The 25941-nt window shown below is 39.2% G+C and overlaps 1 protein-coding gene across 5 annotated transcripts in view; it reads right to left on the bottom strand.

Moving 5' to 3' along the window:
* The window catches only part of LOC144531919 (mediator of RNA polymerase II transcription subunit 13-like), a 74574-nt gene that overhangs the window by 30353 nt on the left and 18280 nt on the right, over positions 1–25941 (bottom strand). For all 5 annotated transcript variants that reach the window (XM_078272324.1, XM_078272325.1, XM_078272326.1 and 2 more), the window contains exon 2: positions 25281–25518. In XM_078272324.1, coding sequence (XP_078128450.1) covers positions 25281–25518 — 238 coding nt within the window. The remainder of the gene's footprint in view (positions 1–25280; positions 25519–25941) is intronic.

Genomic DNA, 25941 nt, shown 5'->3' with positions numbered 1-25941 from the left:
TCAACACTGGTCCCTCCCGCCCCTCAATCTCTTCCTTCTCCTCCTTCCCATGTTCTGTTGCTTCCAACACCCCCCACCACCACCTCCCCCAACTTTCCTCCCCCCACCCACCCCTCATTTACTCCTGCTTCAGGGCTCAGACAGGAAGCTCACTCTAGCCAGCTCTTCTACAGAGGAGAAAGATAGAGCGAGCACCACGAGCAGAATGCCAAGTCTCCAGCAAATCCAGCTCATTAGCTCTCACTGTCTCTATATCTCCCCCTCTTCAAAATCCCCTAACTTTTCTCTTCTTTTTACTCTGCCAACCCTCCACAAACCATCTTCGTTTACTCTCGTCATGGCCGGCTCCACAGCAGGTTCTTGACCCCTATAACTCCAAAACTGTCCTGACTCCTCAAACCTCGCATCCTCCCAACACTCCCACCCAAAAGCATGTCATTTTGTAGCTCCTACACGAGCAGGTACATTGTGTGTTTAACAAATCCCAACAGCGGCAGCAGTACATACTTATAGTTGCCTGATAAAACATGCAATCCACATTAGACGCTCCTGTTTATAGCTGTCAAAGAGCCAGTTCACTGCACCATATCAACACAAGGTGTGACAAATCACTCTTGTAAGCAAACAAGGTCAGGCATCCACACAAGCATACATACACAACCTCACACGGACATTAGAGTGTGAAATAAAACAATGATCTGATACATCAAAGAGTGATATTTTGTAGGGATGTGTGAGGCGAAAACACCATTTCATCAACAGTCAGTAACCACCATGTCTTGAGTTTTTACTGCCTGTTAATCAGAGGAGGAACACAGATGGCCCATGGGAAAAGCGCGCTGTAGACACTAAATGCACAGCCAAGTGCAATAGGGCTTTAAAGCATCATGATCTATCATTCAGCACAGCCTGAGCTACAGGGAACTGCAGCATGCCTGAAAGAGCTTAAAGCAATTGGATGAAATCAGCCTCAATTAGTTTTAACTGAAAGCTCATCATTTTTGGTTTTTACTGATTTTCACTGATAAAAAGCTGTTTTTTAAAGAAGCAGATCCATTTAAATAATGTCACCCGGATAAGACAAAAGTAATTATAGAAAATTTAAGAAATTGGGAGAAAACACAAATGGACTGACTGGTTATGCAATAGACCTAAGTAAAGAAATACATATTTTATGAATAATAATAATAATAATAATAATAATAATAATGCAAGTCTGTTGCAAATATATTTTTAAATCCAATTTTCACTGCTATTTTGTATTATTCATTTCTTTTATTTCTTTTCACCAAAATAAACTCTAATTTAATAATTCATTTAATAAAATAAATCTTTAAAAACGGTGAGCCCTAATTAAACTTTAAAATATCTAATGTGCACCTATCTGATATTTATATTGTGCACACTGAATATGGAACGATCCTATAATGAAAGGCCACAGATAAAAATGTCTGGGGCTGATGTGGCAGTGTTTCAGTGTATGTGCAGTGTGTACAAACATTTGCCTCAGATCTATGAACATATCAGTGTGAGAGCTACATCAGGCATCAAAATAACCATTATGAATGTGTGCATGTGTTAATCTTAATACATGCAGCATGTGTGCGAACGGTTTCCCAAAGTGCCTCAGTGCACATGCAAACTCTGGTCCTGACTTTGCGCGTGTGTGTGTGTGTGTGTGTGTGTGTGTGTGTGTGTGTGTGTGTGTGTGTGTGTATACAGTGAGGTAACATTCTCACAAATGGATGTTTTTTTTTTTTTTTACACACACAACCTTCCTTCCCCCATCCCCGTGCCTCAATGCTCTTAACTGCTGCGCCACCCCAAACACAAACAAGCAGTGATGGAACTGGGTCGCCTCTACCACACTCTATATTTCCACCTCTCTTTCTCTCTATCTAACCCTATCATTTATCCCTCTCTTTTCCCAGTGTGTTCAACCCTCTCTCTCTCATTTATACATCCACTGTTCAACTCTTCTCCCCTTTCTTCTTCGTGTCCCCTGACTGTGTTGGTCTCACACCACTAGAGGGAGTGACCATTCGCTACTACAACACCGTGCTAACAAACACAAAGATGGTATTGATCTGGAGGGGGAGAGTAGAGTTGAGGTGTGACAACACTGTCTCGAACACGATGACCCCTCTCCACACATTCTCTCTCTCTCTCCAACTCTCTCTCTGATCAATAGCACCAGCAGTATTGGCGTCCAGTGGTGTCTCTGCAGTGTGCAGGCTATGAGCTCTCAACGGGCACTGTGTGTGTATATAACATTGTGTGTATGTGTGTGATGATTTCACACAAAACCCTGCATCCACTTTACTAATTAGCTGCCCTGCTGCATGTCTGAGCAGAGGTTGGTCTGTGTGTGTGTGTGTGTGTGTGTGTGTGTGTGTGTGTGTGTGTGTGTGCATAGCAACATGCCTTTGTATGCTTAGTATGTTTTTAGTACTAAAAGAAAGAGACAAAGATTACAAGGCTGCACAGATGGACAGAAAGACGGAGGGACACACAAGGAAAGAGGGATAAGGATGATGATGATAATAATAATAATAATAATAATAATAATAATAATAATAATAATGATGAGTCTGTGGAAGTGGGTGATGAGGGCAAAATCAATATTGCGATAATTATGAAAATCTCGAGATCATATCTTACAGTATTAACTAAGTTTTAAAATCATCAGGTCAAAAAATTAATTATTTGTTCCTGTGAGTTGACAGTGTTTCCAGCGTTTTACTAAATCAAAAATCCTTGAGCATGCTCGTGTGTGAACCCTCGACATACACTGTAGGTTTATAATGTAGTGCTGTGAGAGAAACATAAGTTTGTAAATGTGTTACCGTCCTGTAATGCTCACTACATTTTTTATATTATTATTATTTATTACACTATGATTCAAAGTGGTTTATATACAAACCAGAGGTGCTAGATGAAGTCAAAAGATGTAGCCAAAGAAAATTAAGAGGTCATAAAAGCTGACTGTTTTAAAACGAGAGAGAGCAGGCCAGTGAGCTTTGGATCATCTCACAGAAAAATAATTATGTCATCGATATTGATTAACAAGGCTATCAAACACGGCAGAATTTTTATTTGGATTTATTGTTACAGGTCAGAACAAATGTTACTCCCTCAACTGTTATTACTTGGTGATTCTCCAAACAAAAGGCAAATTCCTACCAATGATAGCTATTTGTGTGATATGAGCAAAACAGACTTCTAACAGGGCCAATTTCCCATGTAACACATGATGCACATAATAGTGTGCAAGGAGACCCAGGACACCCAGAGGGGATTACTTATAGCAGTCCACTGTCTTTGTGCTAGCTGTTAATATGGCAATAATATGCTGTATTACCCTGGCACTGAGCCAGAGATAATGCAGCTAGGCCAGCTGAGCTAAACAGCCCGCAACACAAAACAGAAAATGGATATATTCCAAAATCTTTCATGTAGGGACGGGGAACAAAAACACATTGACAGTATGGCCCGTTTTCCACTGCAGGAAGTTTGGCTAGAAAGCATGATGTTAGGAGAACCTTTATTATTCAGGGACTTTACCTCCATTTTCACTCGACAAATCTGCTTCCAATTTGGGTTATTTGGCCATAGCTCTAGTTTGAAATGTGGCAGGCAAACGTTGTTGAGTCTTTGTAGTTCCATCACATACTTTGAAGTTCATCAGCTCCTGAATCTTGTTTGTTAAAAAGGCCTCATTAGGCTTTGGTGAAAGTTCAGTGAGGAAATCTTGTAAGAGACCCTGTCATTCACAATTTCTTACATCATCATATCTGACTAATCGGCTTTTTGTCCATGTTCCTTGAGCCAACTAATTACGCGATGCTGCTCTTTGAATATCATTGTTGTCCAGGAGCTGTCACTGTCCACAAAAGGTAAGTAACATCATACCAATGTAAAAAAAAAAGAAGAAAAAATGAATTTTTTCTCATGTTAGAAACAACTTCCAAAACTTAAATCAAAACAACTCAGTTTATTATATTTTGGGGTGAAGCAAGGTCCTATCACACCATAATTGGTACCATAACTTAATATGAATGCTTCAACATTTGAGTTTGTCATCAGACATACATTAGCCTCACTAATTACTGACCAATTTTAAGATCAAAGTGATAGCTATGCCATTTAACTTTTTCAACAATTTCTTTTTACCATCCATTTGAAACAGTAATAGTGTCTTACGTAGCAGCAGTGAGTTTTGAGCTTGGAAACAGGTTGTAGCTTTGTAAATCAGCAGCTGTGGCATTTAGGTAGAAAGTTAACCTGCAAACACTTGTGTTTCTATGTTAAATAGTTGATATATATATATATATATATATATATATTAGTGCGGTCAAACGATTAAAATATTTAATCGCGATTAATCGCATTAATGTCATAGTTAACTCATAGTTAACTTATTAGGGCTGTCAATCGACTAATAAATGTAATCAAATTAATTACATACTCTGTGATTAATCTAAATTAATCGCATACATAATTAACGGTGCCTGAACCGATACTTTTTAATAAAGTTAAAGAAAAAAAAGAAAGGTACTAAACAACAGTTGGTGACATTAAAGAAGTTGTTTATTGCTAAGGCCATATGGTCAAAATTAAATGATTTAATAATAATGTAATAACTATAACATTAACTTATTTCACTAGTAAATTGCTGTTGAATGACAAAAACAACCACCAGATGGGAAAAGGATATTTAACAATAACTGTGAACGCACCATGAGGCTGTAAATTACCAGTTTCATTGAACGCACCGTCTGTATTTTTGCAAAGTCGGCAGCTGCAGATTGTTACACCCCGGTATGGAATCCTCTACAGTGAAATACAGACAAACTTTACACTGTTTAGCGTTAGCTGTCAGCATTTTAACCGTTTTTAATCCAGCTACTAGCTAGCGGTAGGCTAACGTTTGTTGCTGTTGAGTATAGTGTTAACTAGCTAGCGGTAGGCTAACGTTAGCTGCTGTTGAGTATAGTGTTAACTAGCGTCACGTGCAGCGGTGTTTGTGTTGCCTGTATCGTCTGTTTCAGAGCATCAGAGAGAAGTGCAGACATATCAGTATATTGCGTTGGGGCAACTTCTAGCTCACCCAGTAAGAGCGTTCACCCCATGTTGGCTGAGTCCTGCAGCGGCGCAGGGTTCATATATATATATATATATATATATATATATATATATATATATATATATATATATATATATATATATATATATATATATAGACCTGCAGTTTGAGTTTTTCAGATCTGAAACAAACTCCCAGAAAACTGCAGGTCAGCCGCAACTCTGTTCTTTTAAATCAAGGCTAAAGACCTTTCTTTTGATGTTGCCTTTCTTTTAATTGTTCATTTCTTATACTGAAGTTGCATTGTTGAAACTGTATGACAATCTATATAAGCATATAAAGAGAATTAAAAAGTAAGACCGGTGGGACCGGCCCGTTCTGGGAACAGCAAGGACTGCGGGTGGATTACGTGTATAGAGCAACGGCTTATACATTGTCCCATACTAGCAGCCTAAAATCTTCATATTTTCTCTGCTTTTATATTTTTAATTGTTTTAAACTGCTCTTTAATGTTTAATTTCTTATACTGCACTATAACTTCTATTCTCGTATTTCATCGGTTTTAAATTTTGTAATCGTTTTTAACTGCTCTTTAATGTTTTATGTAAAACACTTTGAATTGCCCTGTAGCTGAAATGAGCTATACAAATAAAGCCGCCTTGTCTTGCCTTGCCTTGCCTTGAGAGCCACAGATCTACAGGCCTAGGTGATCTGTCATCAAGTAGCATCTGACACCAGTAGCATAAGGACATAGCATCTCACTGTGCCTTTTATCCAGTGGTATGTAAATACTGTGTATTTGTACAACTCATGTGTATGCTCAACCATTTCCATGCAGTCTCCACTGCCTCACTGAATGCTTCACACATACAGGGGTAAGTATGTTCTCAAGAGAGGGCAGTGGTGGCCTAAAGGTTAGAGTGTGTGACCGGGAGGTCGTCTGTTCAATTCCCAGACCGACCGGATAAAATCTGGGTGGGGAAAGTGAAAAAGCAGCACTTGTCCCTCCCTCATTACCACCACTGAGATGCCCTTGAGCAAAGCCCTTAACCCCAACCGCTCCAGTGGAGCTGCTCAGTGGCCAGCAGATCAGACTATGGTTGTACTGGGCAGCTTACAGGTATGAATGTGTAAATGTTATGAATGTGAGGGGTTTTATTTTTATTTTTGTTTAATTTCTGTCAGTGTAAAATATTCTAAATAAATGACATAATAGGTTTGGAATTATTTTTACAACTGAAATAATTTGTTTGTAATTACAGAGGGAAAGTGCCGAAAAAAGTACCGTTGGGTACCGGGAACCGAATTACAGGTACCGGTATCGGGACTAGTATTGGTTCAGATGCGAAAGGTACCCAACCCTATGTGTAACTGTGTGACTGTGAATGTGAACCTTCCCTGAATAAAGGTTAAAAAAAAAAGAAGGGATTTAATATGCTTGTTGGAATATAATGCATAAAATGTAATAGGCTCTTCAGATGAAAGGTTACATGGGACATATTTTCTTTTTCACTTTCTCACCTTATTTCTATCTGCTCCTCACATCATTAAACAGCAAACACTTCGGGCCATCTGACAGTCACACATTCCCATGCTCTATTGACACTGCTCTAGTGGCCTCTAACCACACCACCACTTTTCAAAATCCAGAGGGGAATAAAGAGGAAATTGTGGGCTTTTGAATTCAATTGATTACAAATCTCTACAACCTTTAAACTGGAAGCACAATGACTCACATTGCCTTTATTTGAGCGTGGACACAAGTTAGATTTACAACTAACTACTGGCAGTCTGCTTATCAAATCCAGTCAGTCCAGTTAGTAAGTGGCTCTCTTATCAAGTCATCTCACCTAATGATGGCAATCATATTTTAAAGAGGGAATTCTTGTGTCAGGTTTTAGGAAAGAAATGACTTGTCAAGCACCAAAACATTATTAAAAAGATGAGAAAAAGATGAGAAAGCAACAGAGCGGAACCCATGGGCAACCATACCACATACATTCATGAGTACATATAGGTAATAGCAATTAAGGTTGAATGTGCACAGGCACTGAGACCCAGACAGCCCAGAAAAGCGGACAGAATGAAGGGCAGTGACAGCGAGGAGGAGGCTCAGAGAGAGTGAAGGGAAGAGGGAAAAGTCTGGAATCAATTAGGTGACTGAGCTGGAGTTGCTTGCATAGTTGTGGGAGTGAGTCAGGCAGAGAGGCAAGAGAAGGGACCAGGGTGTGAGTATTGTGCCATGAGCGGATGTATTCATATAAACATAGGCACACAAAAACAATGTGCATGCCTGCTCATTAAGTATTAAGTGACATTTTGTGAGTATTGGGTCAATATAAATGTTTTTTATCCCCCCGCCCCCACCCACTTGGGCCAACACCACTTGGACCAGAGGAGTCAAGTTGCAGCCAGAAAAGCCCCACCTCTCCTGAGCTGAGGTCAAAGTGGAGGGTAAGAACGAACGGATGGCTGGCACCGACCCAGGCCATGTCAACACAGCAGCTCTCAATATTCCCTTACACAACTTCCCCTCGTTACTTCTTTGCACACCATATTCACAGCACTTTGTTTTATATCACTGGCTCTTACGATGGGGGGCTTTGACTTCAGGAAAAAGTAGGAACGCACAAACAGGAACTTTGTGAGCACATATTGTAGAAAGCTTACATGTCGCTGTGGGTGGAGCAGAGGTTTGCAGAAGCAATCTGAGTTTGCAGATGTAACAATATACACAGAATATATCATGTCCCAACTTTAACTTTTACACAGATTGTGATTTATTCACATGGGTTCTGCTATTATTGCTGCACAGCATGTCACACTGCTGACAGCGATGACCTGGTGTGAATACAAGGGCCTAAAGCAACTCTTCTGCTGGCATGCATATGGCATACTGATGAGAAGAGGACAGAGAGATGCAACATCTAATAGCAATGTCTAATAGCAAGGTTAGCAGGAGATTGAAAAGAAAGTATAAACAAAGAGGCAGAAAGATAGCGGTATAAAGTGACTAGGTGTAATTCTCTGAGGAGTCGGCCTCTCTATGTGCAAACAGAATTCTATTTCACAGACAAAGCTGCACATTTTACACACTTTAAAAGGGAGGCAATCATCATTGGCATGTAGGAAATAAAGAGGAAAATAAATAATTGAAAACAACAAAGAAGAATCACTAAATGCGTCATGTTAACACTAGAAAACACAAGCTGCTTACAGCTCAATTTTCCTCCTCAAGCCAACAAGACAGACAGCAGATACCGCTGTTTAAATTCAATATGCGGCTTTTCATTTTATTTAAAAAAAAAAAAAAAAAAACAGAAATGACACATGAGCTCTCAGCACTCAGTCCAGCACTGATTTAGAGAGCGATACTGCGTGTGATTCATTAGTAAGAGCATGTTGACAGTGTCATTTATAATTTACCGAATATTTACGGTATTAATGCAGAGTCAATGATGTAATTAGAGTGATTGGATGGATTACGCGCACGCGTGTGTGTGTGTTTAGATGTTTGAGGTACATGGGAGGAGAGGGATACAAGGGGATAGTTAAGTGAAAAAAGTAGGAAAGATAGAAATAGAAACAAAGTAGAACAAAAATAGAACTAAGAATGAAAAAAGAGGTCTACATGAAACAGGAAGATGGCAGAAAGGTCGTGACAGACAAGGTATGGAAATAAAAATGGGTTTGGTATGATGCTGACAGTGACAAATTTGTGTGTGTGTGTGTGTGTGTGTGTGTGTGTGTGTGTGTGTGTGTGTGTGTTGGCCTTTCGCTAACCCTGACAATCAAAAAAGAAACAACTGTGCAGAGAAAACAGAATTATCCCACAATCCTATGTAATTTGAGAGTCACTTAGGTCATTCAACACACACACACACACACACACACACACACACAAACGTCTCCATGCATGCTTGTAGCGGCCGCGCCATCTACGGAGGCCCGCGCAAGTATATCCAAGGCTTTCATAGCACTGCAGGGAGCATCCTTAATATCTCATTGTAGCCACATAAAGGCTTAAAGTGCTCATATTATGCTCATTTCAGGTTCATAATTGTATTTAGAGGTTGTACCAGAATAGGTTTACATGGTTTAATTTTCAAAAAACACCATATTTTTGTTGTACTGCACATTGCTGAAGCTCCTCTTTTCACCGTGTGTGTTGAGCTCGCTGTTTTAGCTACATAGTGAGGCATCTCACTTCTGTTCCATCTTTGTTGGGAGTCGCACATGCACAGTACCTAGGTAAGGACTACTAACTAATCAGAAGCAGAGTATGAGGACGTGCCACGCTAGCAGCTAGGCGAGCATTATAACGTGTGTTACAAAATGACGCACGTATGTCACGGAAGTAAAGGCTGGACTACAATAGAGCTGTTTGGAGCAGTTTGTGAACAGTGTTTTCTGTTGGAGATGGTAAGTCCCTTTGGGGTGGACCTTGGGCTTTTTCACTTTGTAAACCTATAACATGCACAAAAAAAGATATATGACACAATAAAGGAAAGGGCAAAAGCCAAAAAGCAGAATATGAGCACTTTAATTGATTAGGAAGCTATAGAAACTAAAAGACAAACATTTCTACAAAGTAGTGGTGCTGCAATGTGTGGTCATAAATTCAAACCAGCCAAGTCTGAAAGGAGTCAGGCATTACTGCTCAATTGTGTACTGTTGTAGTAACAAAATGTACATTAGATAAGTTAGAATCCATTGTTGATTCTGTTTATCCATATTGTCTTCCTTACTTAACCACACTTGAGTTTGTATATATCATGTTGTACATAATTATGTTTATGTAATTTAAATTTGACCTAGCATTGGAGCTGAAAATGTGTCTTATCCAAAAATGAAAAAAGAAGAAAAAAAAACAGTTTCCACAGGCTTGGATGGAAATCTTGCTCAAACTCAGAAATGATCATTTCATGATCATTTTGGCTTCACAAGGTCTCATTATCCAAGTTTTTATGACAAAATTCTTCAGACGTCTGCCATTTAAGCATGAAATGTGGCTACAGAAGATTAGGGATAAACGGATACTGATGACGAAAGAACAGCCCATCATAACAGAGTGTGGGAATTCATTTCAGTGGCATCACCAAGCAAACAGTCTATAAAGTACAGTATATACTGAAGAGTGTGACTGAACACATTTCTGAGAGTCCACATGTGCAGGCTTTCAGTATCAGAAAAATAAATTTTCATGATGGCTAATTGTTCAAACAAACAGCTGAAGCCCCTATACGAGAATAGATTGCTATTGTGGAGACATTGATTGTACTGCAACACAAAATCAGCATTTCTATGCTGCTGATAAAAACGCCAGGGGAGAAAATCAATTTGGCTGTTGTAGTCACTTGATGCCGGCGGAGGGGCCTCACAAACTGCAAATATCAAAGGCAGCTGGCTCGTCTTCAAAAAGGAGGATGGAAGGAAACAACAACAGTATTCATTCCATTTAATCCTCTATCGTTTATTTAAAAATATACATATATATAGCTTCTTTTTTGAGTCATCTTTGGTGGCTTTAGTCTGCACATCATAATACTTATGTCCTGAAGCAAAATATTAAAGTCGGAGTGAAATAAGATTTGTTAAGAAGTGGTATTCTTATCTATCTATATGAACAAAAACATGTCCTTGTCTTTCAGCTTAAAGTATTCTTTTGTTTTAGATGTTTTAACTGCTATATTAAAAAAACTACTGCATACTTAACTAATGCTATACAATCTCTATGACATGCAGTATGACACCTCTTCATACTTAGATCCTTAATTAGGACAAAAACACCACAAAAAACCCTAATACTGGTATAGCAGACATATTTGCCCATATAAACTATATATATTTATTGCATATAGATTATTGTGGGCAAACGTCAGATAAATAAATAAATAAATAAAATGTACTTGCACTTGGAATGTAAATGTGAAATAGACGTGTATAACCTGAGGCAACTTTAATATTGGCCCACGATCTATACAGTATTTCAAACATTAATCTTCAATGCATGCAGACATATCAGTCAGACTGTGAGAAGCACATTTTTGTTTATCATGGTTCTAAATCAACCCAGAAAAGATTAAGAAACATTAATTCTCCTTTCTAACTTAAACATGAAACACAGCAGCAGTGGTAAACTATAGAAGAAAAATACATGAAGACTGTTTGTTTTAAAGCATTCCTATAAACCTGTATTCTATATAAGCACTAGATTGTTCATCTTCTTGATGACTAAAATAGAAATGTCATACTCTCTGTGCCCCGTTCTTCCCTCCACCCTCTTTGATACAGTTTGCCCCACCCCTTAACATTTTCACTATTTTCACAACACTTACACCGATTCCCTTCACTTCCTAATTCCCTCACGACTTCTCTTCTTTCTCCGTCTACTGCTTCTACACTCCTAGTCTCGCTCTCTCCGTTGCTCTTTTAGTCCATCCATCTCTTTCTGTGTCTCTCTAAGACACACACACAAAGCTCTCATTCTTTCAGTTTGTGGCTTTTCTTTCAAAACCGAAAGCTTGCAAAGGAAAAAACGTACACCCCCCCCCCCCACCCGTCCTCGGTGCAGCTGGGAAACTTCACCCCTACACCAACTCCTCTCACACACACACACACACACACACACACACACACACACACACACACACACACACACAGCAGGGTCAGGAGGTCACAGGCCACCACGCCCTGACAACCCACAAGGGGTGGAGAGAAGAAGAGGAGGCGGGAAGGAAATCAGAGATTCTCTGTCCTTGCCTCACAAATTTAAAGACAAGTAAACATGACTGAGGCAATTTTTCCTTAGCTCTCAGTCTGCTTCCTTCATTCCTAGCTCACTCTCCCTCCTCTCTACATGTATATCTGCCCCTGTCTGTCCAGGAGAAGTCGATGTGAACCAGAGGTGTGAAGTGACCAAATTTTAAAATACTGTAAGTGTGTTGTTTTTTGCTGGCAGGACGGCAAATAAGTAACCGGAACCATGCAGAACAACAAACCAACTATTAACTTCACAAAGAGAAATCACAGATGTTCTTCTCTCCCTCCAAACAAACCACTTTTTTTCCTTCTTTTTGAAGCATGAATTCCCGTCATACGCACACTACCCTCCCTTTCACCCTCTCTCTCTCTCTCGCTCTCTCTCTCTCTCACTACAAGTATCTCTCCCTTGTCCTACCCCCTCCCTCTTCTTCCCGCCCCTCCTCCCCTCTTTTTTCTTGCTCATGTTTTCTTTTCTTTTTCTTTGCTATTATGGAATCGCCGCTTTCCACATGTGACTCACTTTTTCACCAGCTAAAGCCAGACAGGAAAAAAAAAAAAAAAGTCAAACGCTTGTGTCTTCTCTCTGCCTCTCTGACTCTGTGTCCCTCTCAGTAGGTGAAGCAGCATTCCTTTATGGGGCTCTTATAACCTCCATAGGTCTCCCTTTTTCAGCGTGGTTGTTCCCTATTGAGACGTGTCAGCCGGGCGACCTAGTTCCCAATTCAAGGAAAAACTGGGAGGCTAATTATTCATTCCCTCTGCTTCTGAGAGCTGTTCCTAAGACAAACCCTGCAGGAATAAAGAGAAGGAGTAGGCCTTGATTGGCAACCGTACACCCCCACCTTTTATTTGCCAAGGAACTGAGCGTGCTCACAGACATTCGCCACCCTAACATCACAGAGAGCAACCCCAAAAACAAGGGAGGAGAGAAAAAATAAAGCACAACAAAGCCTGAAAATAGGAGAAGTAGCAGGAGGAGGGGGAGGATGGAGAGAGGGCTGGAAGAGGCGAGCGTCAGAAGAAAGAATGAATGCCAAGTAAAACTTGTTGACACAGAAAAATTGGGCTTGGGAGTTATTTTAGATCAGGCTGGATTTTTTTTCTTCAAATCAGGTTATTAGAAGCTCGTCCAACATTTCTCTATTTGAAAAGTATCAAGGTTCAGCTGATAGATTAAAGTTTCAACCTGAGGTGTGTATTATTTCTCTTTCATCAAGTGATACATTTCAGTGCAACATGCAGTAAAATCATATTACTGCATTTTTGGAAAAGGCCAGTGATGATGTGCTTTACACTCTATAAAACGATTTACTATCAGGTTGCTTTTCTCAACGACGAATAGTTCTCTTTTACACGACCCCATGAAAAATACCTATCCACATTCACAGAGGTGTCTTTCACTTTCATTCACTCTTTTATTCACTTCCTGCCTGTTTTATTTCACCATAATCAAACTGTGTGGCCCTTGTCTTGTTAATCTTTAACATCTTTATTCCAATTCCTATTCACCGCTTTATGACTACAACTCACAACCTTAAAACACTTCCGAACGAAACCTGTGTGGAAAGAAATTACCACTTTCACCCACATTATCAGGTCAGAAACGCACTTCCCTGTCTGCTCACTGGCACCTGTTCTGTCTGACAGTATTCAACATGCGTCTTGGGAAGATTGGTTCAGCGTGTCTGCACACCCCTCATCATGTGTGCTGTGCATGCAGGGATCACACTGGCACAATGCTAAGCAGGGGGAGCAAAGCTGTAAAGCTCTTGGAACATCGCCTGTGACAATCTCACTGGATTCTCTTCTTCACTTGTTAATTTACCATTGTATGGTATCACTATGATGTTATCGGTAACAATGGCTGGGACTCAAGGAGGGCTATAAGTAGAAGACTGTGGCAGTACTGCACTGGATATAATAGTGCTATTAGGTTGATAGGTGCAAATATCTGTCCCGGTATGACGAGTTTGCTATAAATTACACACCTGCTCAGAAAATCTGCACTAGAAAAGTAAAAAAAGAAATTAAAAAGCAGCACATTAGGGGAATAGTTTGACATTTTGGAACACATCTTAATTCGCTTTCTTGATGAAAGGTTAGCCTAAATGAGAAAATCAATACCACTCTCATAAGCTACAGCCAGCAGACAGTTAGCTTAGCTTAGCATAAAGCCTAGAAACAGAGTGCAACATCCAACCTGGCTATGTCCAAAGATAAATTCTCCTCCCAGCACCATTAAAACTCACAGATTAACATTTTATATCTATAGCCAAACTGTTCTGATCTGATAGATATTTGGAAGTTCAAAAAATCTGATAACAATATATTGGTCGATGGTGTTGTGTTTTTACATAAACACATAACATAGACAACAGATCACAACAGATTTGTTATTTTTAACCAATTGTGACCAAGATATAGACTGAGTGAGACATTTTACAGTTGTCAGTACTCTCTGGTCACTAAACAATGTAATGGTGACACTGTTTCTAAATGACTCCTAAAGCTAGTGTGGCATCTGTGCTTCAATTCCGTGTTACTTATCGAAAAACATGTACAGCGTTACCAATATATCTGGAATTAACAAATATCGGTTGATATATTGGTCTGGCTCCAGTTATATCTTGTTTTATCTGCAAGTGAAAAAAAAAAAAATTCAGGGGGGTTTTGTGCTGCATAATTTCTTGGCAGGATGCAGTGATTTCCTGGAGTTTTGTCATCACTGTTAGGTTGCCAGGCAACCAGCGGAGACAATAAATAGTTTAGCACTTAACCCCCTGTAAATCGTGTGTACACATCAGTAAGTGCATTTTCCAAAATGTCATACAACTCCTATAATGAGATAGATGTTTTAATGCTTTAATTGTAGAGGGTGTAAATGTTTAAATATCTATCCTGAATTAAATACTCTTTATCTGTGCAGTTCGAACTGAAGGTAAACTGTATCTTTATTCTTTTGAAATGCTTTTGAAAAGTAACAAGCACAAACATCCTGGCTGATGCCTTTCCTGGCTGATGCCTTTTTAAGTGGCTGTCACTGTCCAACCCTTTAGACAGGTAAGCAGTGTCGGGTGCACATTAGAACAAATCCAACACTTCTGCTGAAGACATAACACTTTCTCAATAATATACATGAAATGCTCCTCCTTCATTCTGTTACTGTCCACAGTGGAAAGTGCACGCAATGACAACTTTAAGCAACATGTGCTTAAAGTGTAAAATGCAAATGTAAAAAAAACATTGGTTTTGATCCAGTTTTAAATTATAGAAGAGTCCCTAAAATAAAGAGGAAAGTATGTACGGCACATTACTAGCCGAGCATCCTAGCCACGGATCCATAACAGTAATAACCTCGATCTAACCTGTATTTCTGAAGCAGGTGGCAAGTGGTGAAGAGGGTTTGTCTCCACAGGCCAGATTATGAGTTCACAGCCAGACGTGGACAGATGGAGGCAGAGGTTAGCCCTCCTTCCTGTGCTCTGCTACACACACACACACGCATTTGGCAACCGTTTTTTCACAGGACAATTACCTTGCGACCTCTGTGCGCACACACACACACACACACACACACACACACACACACACACACACACACACAGGCCAATTATGGACACACACAAGGAAAGATAACAGTCTAAGTCAACCCACACACATAGAAACCTGTCATGGTGTGTACATACATACACACTCCACAACCCCTCCAGCTCCACAAAATATGGCAACCAGCTCTGTTTATGAAGGGCACAGCACCCAGCTGCAGCTTTCGAACACAGAAGACAGAGCGACTGAGATGCTCCTCTACATATTTGGCAGAGACTTTTCTTTTGGTTTAAACACATTGCCTGAAGTCATGTCCAATTCACTCCCTCTCTGTTCCATTAATTCCATTATCTCTGATTATTTTCTCATAAGCATTGCTGCTCTAATCCACTTGTTGGTCACATATCTTTGTTGCACCAGCCAACCACTGAGCTGATAATGGATATGCACGACCCAGGTTTTTAATTCAGTTCAATCTTGCCTGCTCTCATTTTGACCGGTAGCTGTAATTACAGCAGAAATATGCTGAATGATGCTGGAAATTCATTTTAAAGTAAGATAATGACAAAAAAAGTCATTTACAGGTGACTGATTTGTTAGACAGTTCTGCAAATGTAAAATGATAAATTGTGGTGTCAGATTATCTCTTTACTGCCTTGCATCCCTGTGCTATTTAGTTTTTAAGATAATTTTTGAATTAAGTATGCACATAATTTCCCATCTCTGGAACAACATTCACCCCCAGCTAGGATTGATTCTAGTCACAATCTTTTTCTGCTGGATTTCCCCTATTTTGTATTCCTCTCAGCTTTACTACAGTTTCAAGAAAGAAAAGGAAAACTCAGGGTGGTGGAAGGCTCACTCTTGGTAATAAAAAAAAACAAGTATATATTTCCAGTGGGAGCCTCAATTTGAGGGCAACACATATATTTAATATGACATGGGTCTGATTGGGATGCATAAGATGAATGTTTCAGTAACCTCAGATGAAAGTATTCTGATCATACAGCATAGAGAAATAATGCTAACAACCTGCTATGCAGTGTTCAGTGAATGGCCATCTAACTCTTCCTCGTGCCCCTGCATTCACCTTCACCACATGCTGTTTTGGTGGCACACAGGAGCACCGCCTATGGTGTTATCAAAGTCATCAGCCCTTAGTTTTACTGCTGTAGAAAACCCTAACTAGATAAAACTACACACACACACACACACACACACACACACACACACATAAAATACTCAATCCTATTATAGTACTCTTGCCTCATTGGGAGCATATTTGTGGGCTGATAAACAAAACTGACATTTCCATTATTTGTGATCTGGCTGATGCTTTTCATTCAGAGTAATTTGTGATGAGTGCAACAGCGGAATCATTTAAAATTCATAAGTCACCAGCCCACTGTAAGGGCTGCAGGGTTCAGTGCCTGCACAGCACATGTAACACTTATTACTGAGAACGATAAAGGGCATCTGCATATTTAATCAAAGCTCTGTTTGAGGATTTTTTAACACATTTGTGTTGTCTGTGAATGGAAAACAATAACAAGTGTGTATTCAATCATGTAAGAAAGTGAATGAATAGCGACTGAGATATGGCTTAGATATAGGTTTTGAAGTTGTGATGGAGATGAGGTAATGACTCATTCTCATCTAACTCAGGTGAGAAAGTCATTCCTCCACAGGAAAGAAAGGAGACAGCAAGGCCACTGCAGGGAGAGGAATAAATAATTGGACAATTGTCCCAGAACAGAGAGCATGGACAGAAGTCTAGGTCATGACCTGAAAGTACAAGTTTTGTTTGTAAAGTCAGTATGTATAGCAGGAGCAATGTGACAGGAGAAATGTAGAGACACTGAGGACAATTCTGGCTGCAGCTGCATGAGTGAGATACAGGGACTGAAGAAAAATTCTGTAATCTGGTTGTGCTAGTCTCATTTGGGAGATGTGTTAGGTTCAGATTGTGTCGATGATGTGAGGCTCACACAGCAGTTTGTTATCTAAGTCACTGCAGTGTTGTCAGTATTGACAGGGAGGTCTTGCACAGGTTTTGCCAAAAAAAAAAAAAGCAGCACAGTCTTGTCAAGGTTGAGCTTAAGGTAGTGGACAAGCATCCGACTGGAGATGTCAGGGAGGCAAGAACAGATGAACACTGCTCGGCTGAGATGAATCTTTACCAGTCCCCATGTGTCATACTCCCAGCTGTCAGAGCACTGACGGTAAAAGGTAGAGTGTTGCTGGTCTCAGAGCAGCAGGAAAAAGCTATGTGATGTGAAGCTAGAGTCAAAGACTACAGTCTAGAAAGAGAAGAAGCAGAGGCCCAGGAGTGAACCCTGGGGAACTCCAGTGGAGTGATGAGCACTGAAAACAGAGCTCCTCTCTGCAGTCTAAGTTTGATTATTTGGAAATAAACAAAAGAAGCATAATAGAGGATATAAGGTAATGATATTATATTATAATATTGATGTTTCCTACAGCTTTCCTACAGCTTTTTCCAAAAGTGATTCACTTCTAATTCTTAATTCATATTGATTTGTGTTTTTAAAAGTGTTTTTAAGTGTGCTGCTTATTTTTACAAAACTAACAATGGAATTACATTTAATAGTGATTCCTGTGCCCCTCCTATACAACAGCTTACACTTACATGTCCAATAGAAATAAATAATATTCACTGGATACCACAAAGCAAGTCATGAGAAAATCAAGGTAGTTATAAAAAAATAAATCCTGGAGTTTCCTGTAATATTATTTTCCAAGATATACAAGTCACCCTAGGTGTTAAGATAGATTTTATCAATGGACAATCCATTTATAAGACCGGCTAACTTATTACAACCTAAGACTAATCTAACAGATAAGAGTATATCTGTTTAAAACTCTGACTTTATTAGATAACTAATTGCAATATTTATGTATTATCCAATTTACATAGGCAAGGTTTTTTTTTTATAAAAGAAAGGTCTTAATAAAAACTGACACCCTCATTTTAACCCCCAAGAAATCCCATTTAACACCTTCATGCATCTTTAACCAGCCCATCCTACTAGGCTTTTTTGGTACTTTCCAAATCAGATAACATCGAAGCTTTAGGACTTTTTTTGCATTAACATTCCTAATTTCAGGCTCTGTAAGGTGTCTTATCTGGTATTTAAATGCTACAGCTTTGTCATCAAATTTCCATTTGGTACAACTGATTACATGCAACTACAAACAAACCTAAATGTTGGTCACATGTGTACACCGCACTATTTTGTTTAAATGTACCTCGAAGGCTAAGTGAGCTATCATGCCCATCTTTGGCCACTGACTGTGTCTGCCTACAGCCAGCTGTGACTGAAGCTTGTTTATACCGGACACGACTCAGACACATTTGTTAGTCATTCGTCTTCTCATATCAGAAACACCCATATTTTAACCAACGCTGCTGTCTGCAGCAGCTCTTTGCAGGTCCGTGCTCCATCGCCTTCACACACACGGAACTAGTAAAGGAAATGTAAGGAATGATGAGGAAAACTCTGGTATAAAATATGTTGGCTCACTGTCATGGCTTACTCTGACATTTCCATAGAACAGCGCCATAATTAATGCAATTACACCTGGGGTTTTTCCCACAATGACAAGTCGAAATATCAAAATAAAGGCCTACAGACCTACTTTGAGAAGCCAATTAATAATTTAGCTCTCTCATACATGACAGTCATTATAGAAACGTGATAAATTACACTTTAGTAAAGAGTTGTGGTTTCAGTATAGCCAATTCTGTCAATAATTACATACAGTAAATGCAGTTGTCAATGTTAGTAGTTCCAAAGCCACAGAGCATGTGACGCTTCTGCTGGATAATTACAAGTCTAGATCATATGTTCAGTCATACTTTAACCATTGTGTGTTTACGTACTGTGAGTGTGTATGTGCATGACACCCTGCATACATGCTTGTGTGTGTGTGTGTGTGTATTCATATGCATGACTCATGCTGGCAACATGCTGACAACTCTATTGATTCAACACATTAATCCTGTTTCCCTACCTAACCCCCAAACACAGGCCAAAACCATCCGATTTTAAGAAAAGCAAGTGTTGGACTTGATGTTCAAACCCTTATTATTAAACAAATGAGTACAGTGAGAGAGGAGGAGAGTGGTAACACTAGATCATAGCTACTCGTACTGCTGGCACGATCTCAAAGGCATGATTTATTTAGACAAGAACAGTTCTAGTCACACTATAGGATTCATGGCTTCTTCATCACGACAGCCACAGTAATCACAAGATTTTGTATTAGATTTGGTTGTTTATTTAATCTACTTGCAGCATTGTTTGTGATCCGTATTTGAAATCAAATTAATTCAGGGGAGTCAGCCAAAGATGAATGGGCCTCTTGATCCCATTGAAAAGTGGGTAGTTAGCATTCAGAGCAGAAGAGGTCTTTGTCTCTATAAGGAGTAGGTTTGTAGTAGATGCTAACAGCGGCCAAGCTATAGCAAATATAAATAGGCAAAGCACTTATCTTCCTTTCCAACATATTACTCTGTTTTGCATTAATAATACAAAACATAGCACTGCATCTCATTTTTATTTTCTAGCAGCACTGATAGCTGTAGTGTCTACCAAGCTGCCTAACTGCATAGCCTTAATGTGTGACCCAATTGGAGCCGATTTAAATAATATTTACAAATTTGAATGACAGTTTTCACTCAAAGCACTCTGCTGGGAAAGTTCTTAAAAGGTGGTTGCCCAACACTTTGGTTGACTGGTTCAATAAGTGCCCTATAATGTTAGAGTAAATGTCAGTGCCAGTGCACTTCATCACTATTCTTGAAGAAATGCCACAATGACAATCAGAGTGCTCAGTTACAGAGCAAGATAAACTTTTGACAATTTTTTTAAGCTTTAAGTATGACTAAAATGTAAATTATTATTCTACTTACGTGTGACGATTTCAAGGTAAACTTTATTATCCCAAAAAAAGGGAAATTCGGTTGGTCAAGGTGCACATACATAAAACATTTATAAAAAACAGATACAAATATAAATATTGCTATAAATGAATATAAATATTCCATATGTCATTCCCCCCCTTCCATCCACCTAACACACACCTACCCATACACACACTAAAGCGTGTTTTACACTAGACGCATCCAAGGTGGCGCGCGCCATCGTGACGTCAAAATGACGTAATATCCTGCCGGCGCGCCCGATTTATGGCGCGCGAGCAGAGGTTGCGCACGGCTCTTTTTTTCAGCGGTGTGCGACAAAGCGGAAACGGGAGGCCTGAACGGGTTCGCCGACAACCGGATGCCAGGACTCTCACAGTGACTGCAAGTCTCTCTTGTAAACTTACTGGGTTAAGATGAGTTTTTTTATGGTGAATGAAAGGCTTGATCCGACAAAGTAGGTCATTGAATCAAATCGAAGCATTGACGGCAATGCTGCTGCCAGTTCTGCCGTTGTTTACCTTTTTCTTCTTCTTCTAGTCCGTAGAAAGAGCAACATCTGTAGCCTTTGCTCATTAGCGCCACCTCTGTTCAGGAGAAGACTGCAACTAGTGTCATGAGCACCAGCGCGGGTATAAATAGTCACGGCGATCCCATGACGTCACATATGCACGCGCCAGCTGGGCTGCGTCTAGTGTATAAGACCCTTTACACAGGGAGAGCGTTTCAAATATATCATTTATAAATAATGGCTTACACATTCATATTTTTAGGGGGATTGATATCAACCTTTTTGGCTGTGAAGGCTTTACTCTGTGTGTTCCATTTGTCCTCTCGACTGCTATTATTTCTAAATCAACCTAACATCTCTTTCTGCACCCTCTCTCTGCTAGCTGAACTAAATTGACCACTAATCCCACCTGTTATAGCAGTAAATACGAGACCCCTCACAGTTTCCAGGTTACAACACAGTTTATATTAATGATATATGTCCAATAGCTTCCGGCGGCTATACTGAAAACTAATGAATGTAGTGTAAATATAATGAGGTTGCATTTTTCTACATTCATTTACTTGAAAAAACAAACTTTTCTGAGCTGGTGTATTTGTTTAACACTTTTGCCACTTTTAATGTGTGTTATGGTTATCAGAAATTGCAATTATAGCAGTTCTTTTTTTAAGCTGGACTTGACTGTAAAATTGTAACGTCTTTTTTTCTCTTATTGTTGTGTAAGGGATGTTAGGCAACATCCTCTTCTTCACCATCACAGGGCAAACACATCTTCTGAAAATTCACCCGTTCACTGCTCTGCTGGAAGAGCAGTGAACGGGTGAACACTCTGAGCCATCTAGCCAGCTAATTTAAAATATAAATATATGACTTTTCTATATGACTTTAAACATAATTAACCTGCTGATTATTCTCACTGAATGTGCCTGAGGAGGCGACAGCTTTAGCGGTTTAGTCAAATGTGTGTAAATTAGCATTTCTGAATGGATGAGTAAGAACAAAAACATGCCTATTTCTTTTTCCATTTCTACATGCCTATATGGATCTGACATGTTTTAGCAATAACAATAGTTCATTTGTTACAACTGGCTTCTCAGTTTAATTTGATCAACAGACAACATTGAAAAGCAATGGACTGTCAGATTCTATATATTGCAGAATGGGACCAACATTGGGGCAGACTGTGACTGATGACTTTTTGTTTTAAAGAGAAGGAGGTGAAAGTGAAACTAAATACTCACACTGTAGTGAGTCTACTGCTGTATTTAACAGACGTTTTGAATGTGAATGTAACTTCCCATTGTAAACTTGGAACCAAAACTGAAGAGCAACCAGGGGTGGGAGAAGTACTCAGACCCTGTACTTGAGTAAAAGTACCAATACCACAGTGTAAAAACACTACTACAAGTAAAACCTGTATTTCAAATCAAACAAGTATTTAATTAAAACCATGTGACAAGTTTAAAGGGGAACTGATTCTTTGGTTGAGTTGTTAACTCAATGACATCTAAAACGTGACAAGAAGCCGCATGACACAGCTTTTTGGTCGAAGAACCACCAGTTTGATCTTTAACTGTGTATTGTATTTTGTAAGATTGTCATGCGTCTTTAAGTACAATCTTAATCTGAAAAGTAACTACAGCTGTTAAACTATATAAATATATAATATATATAATAAATACATGTAGTACAAGTACAATATTTCATAGTATAAAGTTGCATAAAATGGAAATATTCAAGTCAAGGTCAGTTACATTTACTCAAGGACAGTTATGTACTTGAGTAAATTTATCTCTACTGCAGTCCCCACATATGAATATATCAGCACTAAGCAAGAGCAAAATTCCCAAGAGAATCTGAAATATCATAATACCACTTGAACTGAACAATTTGTCACAATAATAGAAAAATAATTGCACAAATATTTTGTGAGGTATAAACAATTTTCCACATTATACAAACAATGCATTCAAACTGAAGATTTCAGCTCTAATATTGCATATCTGCTTTTATACAGTAAACAGCATCTAAGGTTAGCGCACATCAATAGATTTTTTTTCATGTAACAAGCTGTCAGCCAGAGAACATGCAGAGCAATGAACAGACAGAAAGGGAGAAATCACACGAGGACCAGACTGACAGGTGAGAGAGTAGAGAGGAAGAGGTCAAGGCGACATGAGGGCGAGAAATCTACACAGAAAACATTCCCACAGTGAATAGAAAATTCAGGTGCGTAGCTCTTTAAGACTCAGTAAAACACTGATATTCCCTGTGTTACAACTGATTCTAATTTGGAGGAAATCCAGCTTCACTTTAATTAACAATTATCAACTCCTTCTCACACCCCAAGTGCTATTTTCAATGCTAAATAAGGATGAGAGATGTTACAAGAGAAGTAAAGAAGCCTTATTATCATAATTGTATGCAGCGTGTGTGTGTGTGTGTGTGTGTGTGTGTGTGTGTGTGTGTGTGTGTGTGTGTGTGTGTGTGTGTGTGTTATTAATCCGCCTCAAGAGACCCTTCACACTAACACAGGCTCTTCATAGCAGCCCAATGTATGCTGGACTGTCCATATGTCGTTTTAAGAATTGATTTCTTTTATAGTCATTTTTTAAACAAAAATGTGAAATGCTCCTCGCTCCCCAATAGAGAATGTGTTGCCTTTCATTGTCTTAACATTAGAGTAAATTGAATATTTTTTGGTTTTGGTTGACCTGACAAAACAAGACATCTGATGATCAACTTAAACTAACAAGATTTTGATTTTGTTTTCACAGTTTCATAAACCGCTTCATCGGTTCATCATTTAAGTGACTGGCAAATTATAAAAATAATCATTAGTTGCAGCCCTTAATGTGACACATAAGAGATCCCAACATGACAAGACAAAATGTAGCTGGGCCTAAAGTCAGAGCATTCACACTTAATTCTTTTAAACTCTATTCCTCCCAAAAAATTATGACTTCACTTGATTTTTTCTGTGTAAATAAATGAAATTGAGACTTGAAGACCAATATCAAATTAGCACTCTATAGCAGAATACATCTCCATGGTCTGCATAGATATATAAACAAATAGCGACAAAATCCTCAGACTAGTAACACATCTTCTATCCTCAGTAATCAATAGCTGTAAAATGTAATTAAATAGGCCAGAATTATTATTAACCTTATAAACCTCAATGTGCTACTCAAAGGGAGTCATAATTTACAAGTCTGGCCGCCAGCTAACAGCTTGCAAATTGGTGAGGTAATGCTAACATTTCACACTGCTACATACTTGTTATGTGGCTTCTTGTAATAATATTTTGCTCTGGATGCCAAATTGCCACTCTGTACTCACCACATTGACAATTTGTGATTTTTTTGATCGCTCAGTGAGCAAAATTAAATTATCAAAAAGGCCATATCATATCAGAGTTGGACTATTTGCTATTAGAGGATTGGAGACATAGCTACACAGTGTCTCTATTACACATGCTTGTGCAATCTGAAGGCTCTCCCCAACAGCAGTAAGAACATCTGTCAAATGTGTGCTGCAGTGCCTGTGAAGCCTTTTCACATCAAGTCAGCTTTTATAGGTAACTGAGGGCTGATATCCTCACTATCGCTTTAACCTCTCCATCCAATATTCCATCTTTTTTCCTCTTGACTGTTGTTCTGCTAAACCAAACCCAATATAATCCCTCTCCTGTTTCCTCCTCTCCCTGTCTTCCAGAGGCTCAGTCGATATGTTAGACTTCTACACACATGCTCAGGGAGATAATGAAAATGTTTCTATAAATAGGGACAATATTGCTGACAGTAGCACTCTCTCAAGTGAGATATCGCAGTGTAATTTTCACTACACACACACACACACACACACACTTAATACTGGCGAAGAAAATCTCAATTGCTGTGTGCTTCATCATAGCGATAGTCCTGAAGCAGCATATAAACACTTGAGTTGCAAAGCAAACGCTTTTCAGATATGTGCTATATGAAGCTCAAATATAGGACGAGATCAATGCGCCCTACACATTTTAAACAAACAGCACGCAGCTTGATTCTGCAGCAGACTAAACAACTTGAATTTACATAATACTGAACCCTGCTCTATGTCAGACAATACAGCTCCTGTATAACATACAGGTGTTATGCTACACCATAACACTAACATTTATTCGCCACTCCTACATCTCAGTTGTACGTCTACACACAACACATATTTCACTATTCTCAGTCCTTTTACATACAATCCGCTAAAACCACGACTTTATTCCACGTAATCACTTTTCAGTCTATATTATCAAGTGCAACCTAATCAAAAGCGAACATAAAATTAAAGCCTTTAACCTAACTTTCAGAGCATAAACGGAAGCTTAAGTGAAGAGCGATGTGATGGAAAAATAATTGAGATGATAGAAGCTCTTTCATTCTCTTTCTCACCTTCCAGCTCATGATGAATGACATCCGAGAGGATGGGCTCTTCACCCCACCAGAAGATCCACAGCTCCTTGGAGTCCGGTTTGATTTTGCGCCGCCATACACACAGCAGGTTGGCTTGCACGCAGCGCATGAAGCTGCGCAGAACTGGGTCGTCCTGGGCCGGGGCCGAGATCACCGGCCCGTACTCTCCGCTGCCGCGAAAGCTGTAGCAACGCCATTTAATGCCCGTTAACTCCGCCTGCAGGAGGAGAGAGGGTAATGATTAAGGCTGTAAGCAGTCCATTTACCTTAAAATATAATACAGCATTGTTATTATGTGCAGTGACTAATGAAGTCATTTCGCATTATCTTCAGTCCAAACACTGTTAAATGTAATGTAAAAGCTGAAACAATTAGTTGATTTGTTGATAAGTCAACCAACAGAAAACTTAATCCGCAATCATTTTGATAACCATTAATCACTTTAGTAATTTTTCAAGCAAAAACACCAAATATTCTCTCATTCAAGCTTCTCTGATGTGCTGCTTTTCTCTGTTTTAAATCATGGTAAATTGAACTGAACTAATATTTGGGCATTGGGAAAAAGTGACAACATTTTTCTCTATGATGTGACATGTTATGGACCAAAAATTAAATGATTAACTGATACTGAAAATAATTA

Source organism: Sander vitreus, chromosome 16 (assembly GCF_031162955.1).
Source record: "Sander vitreus isolate 19-12246 chromosome 16, sanVit1, whole genome shotgun sequence".
NCBI classification, from domain to species: domain Eukaryota; kingdom Metazoa; phylum Chordata; class Actinopteri; order Perciformes; family Percidae; genus Sander; species Sander vitreus.
This window is presented reverse-complemented; position numbering and strand designations above follow the sequence as displayed.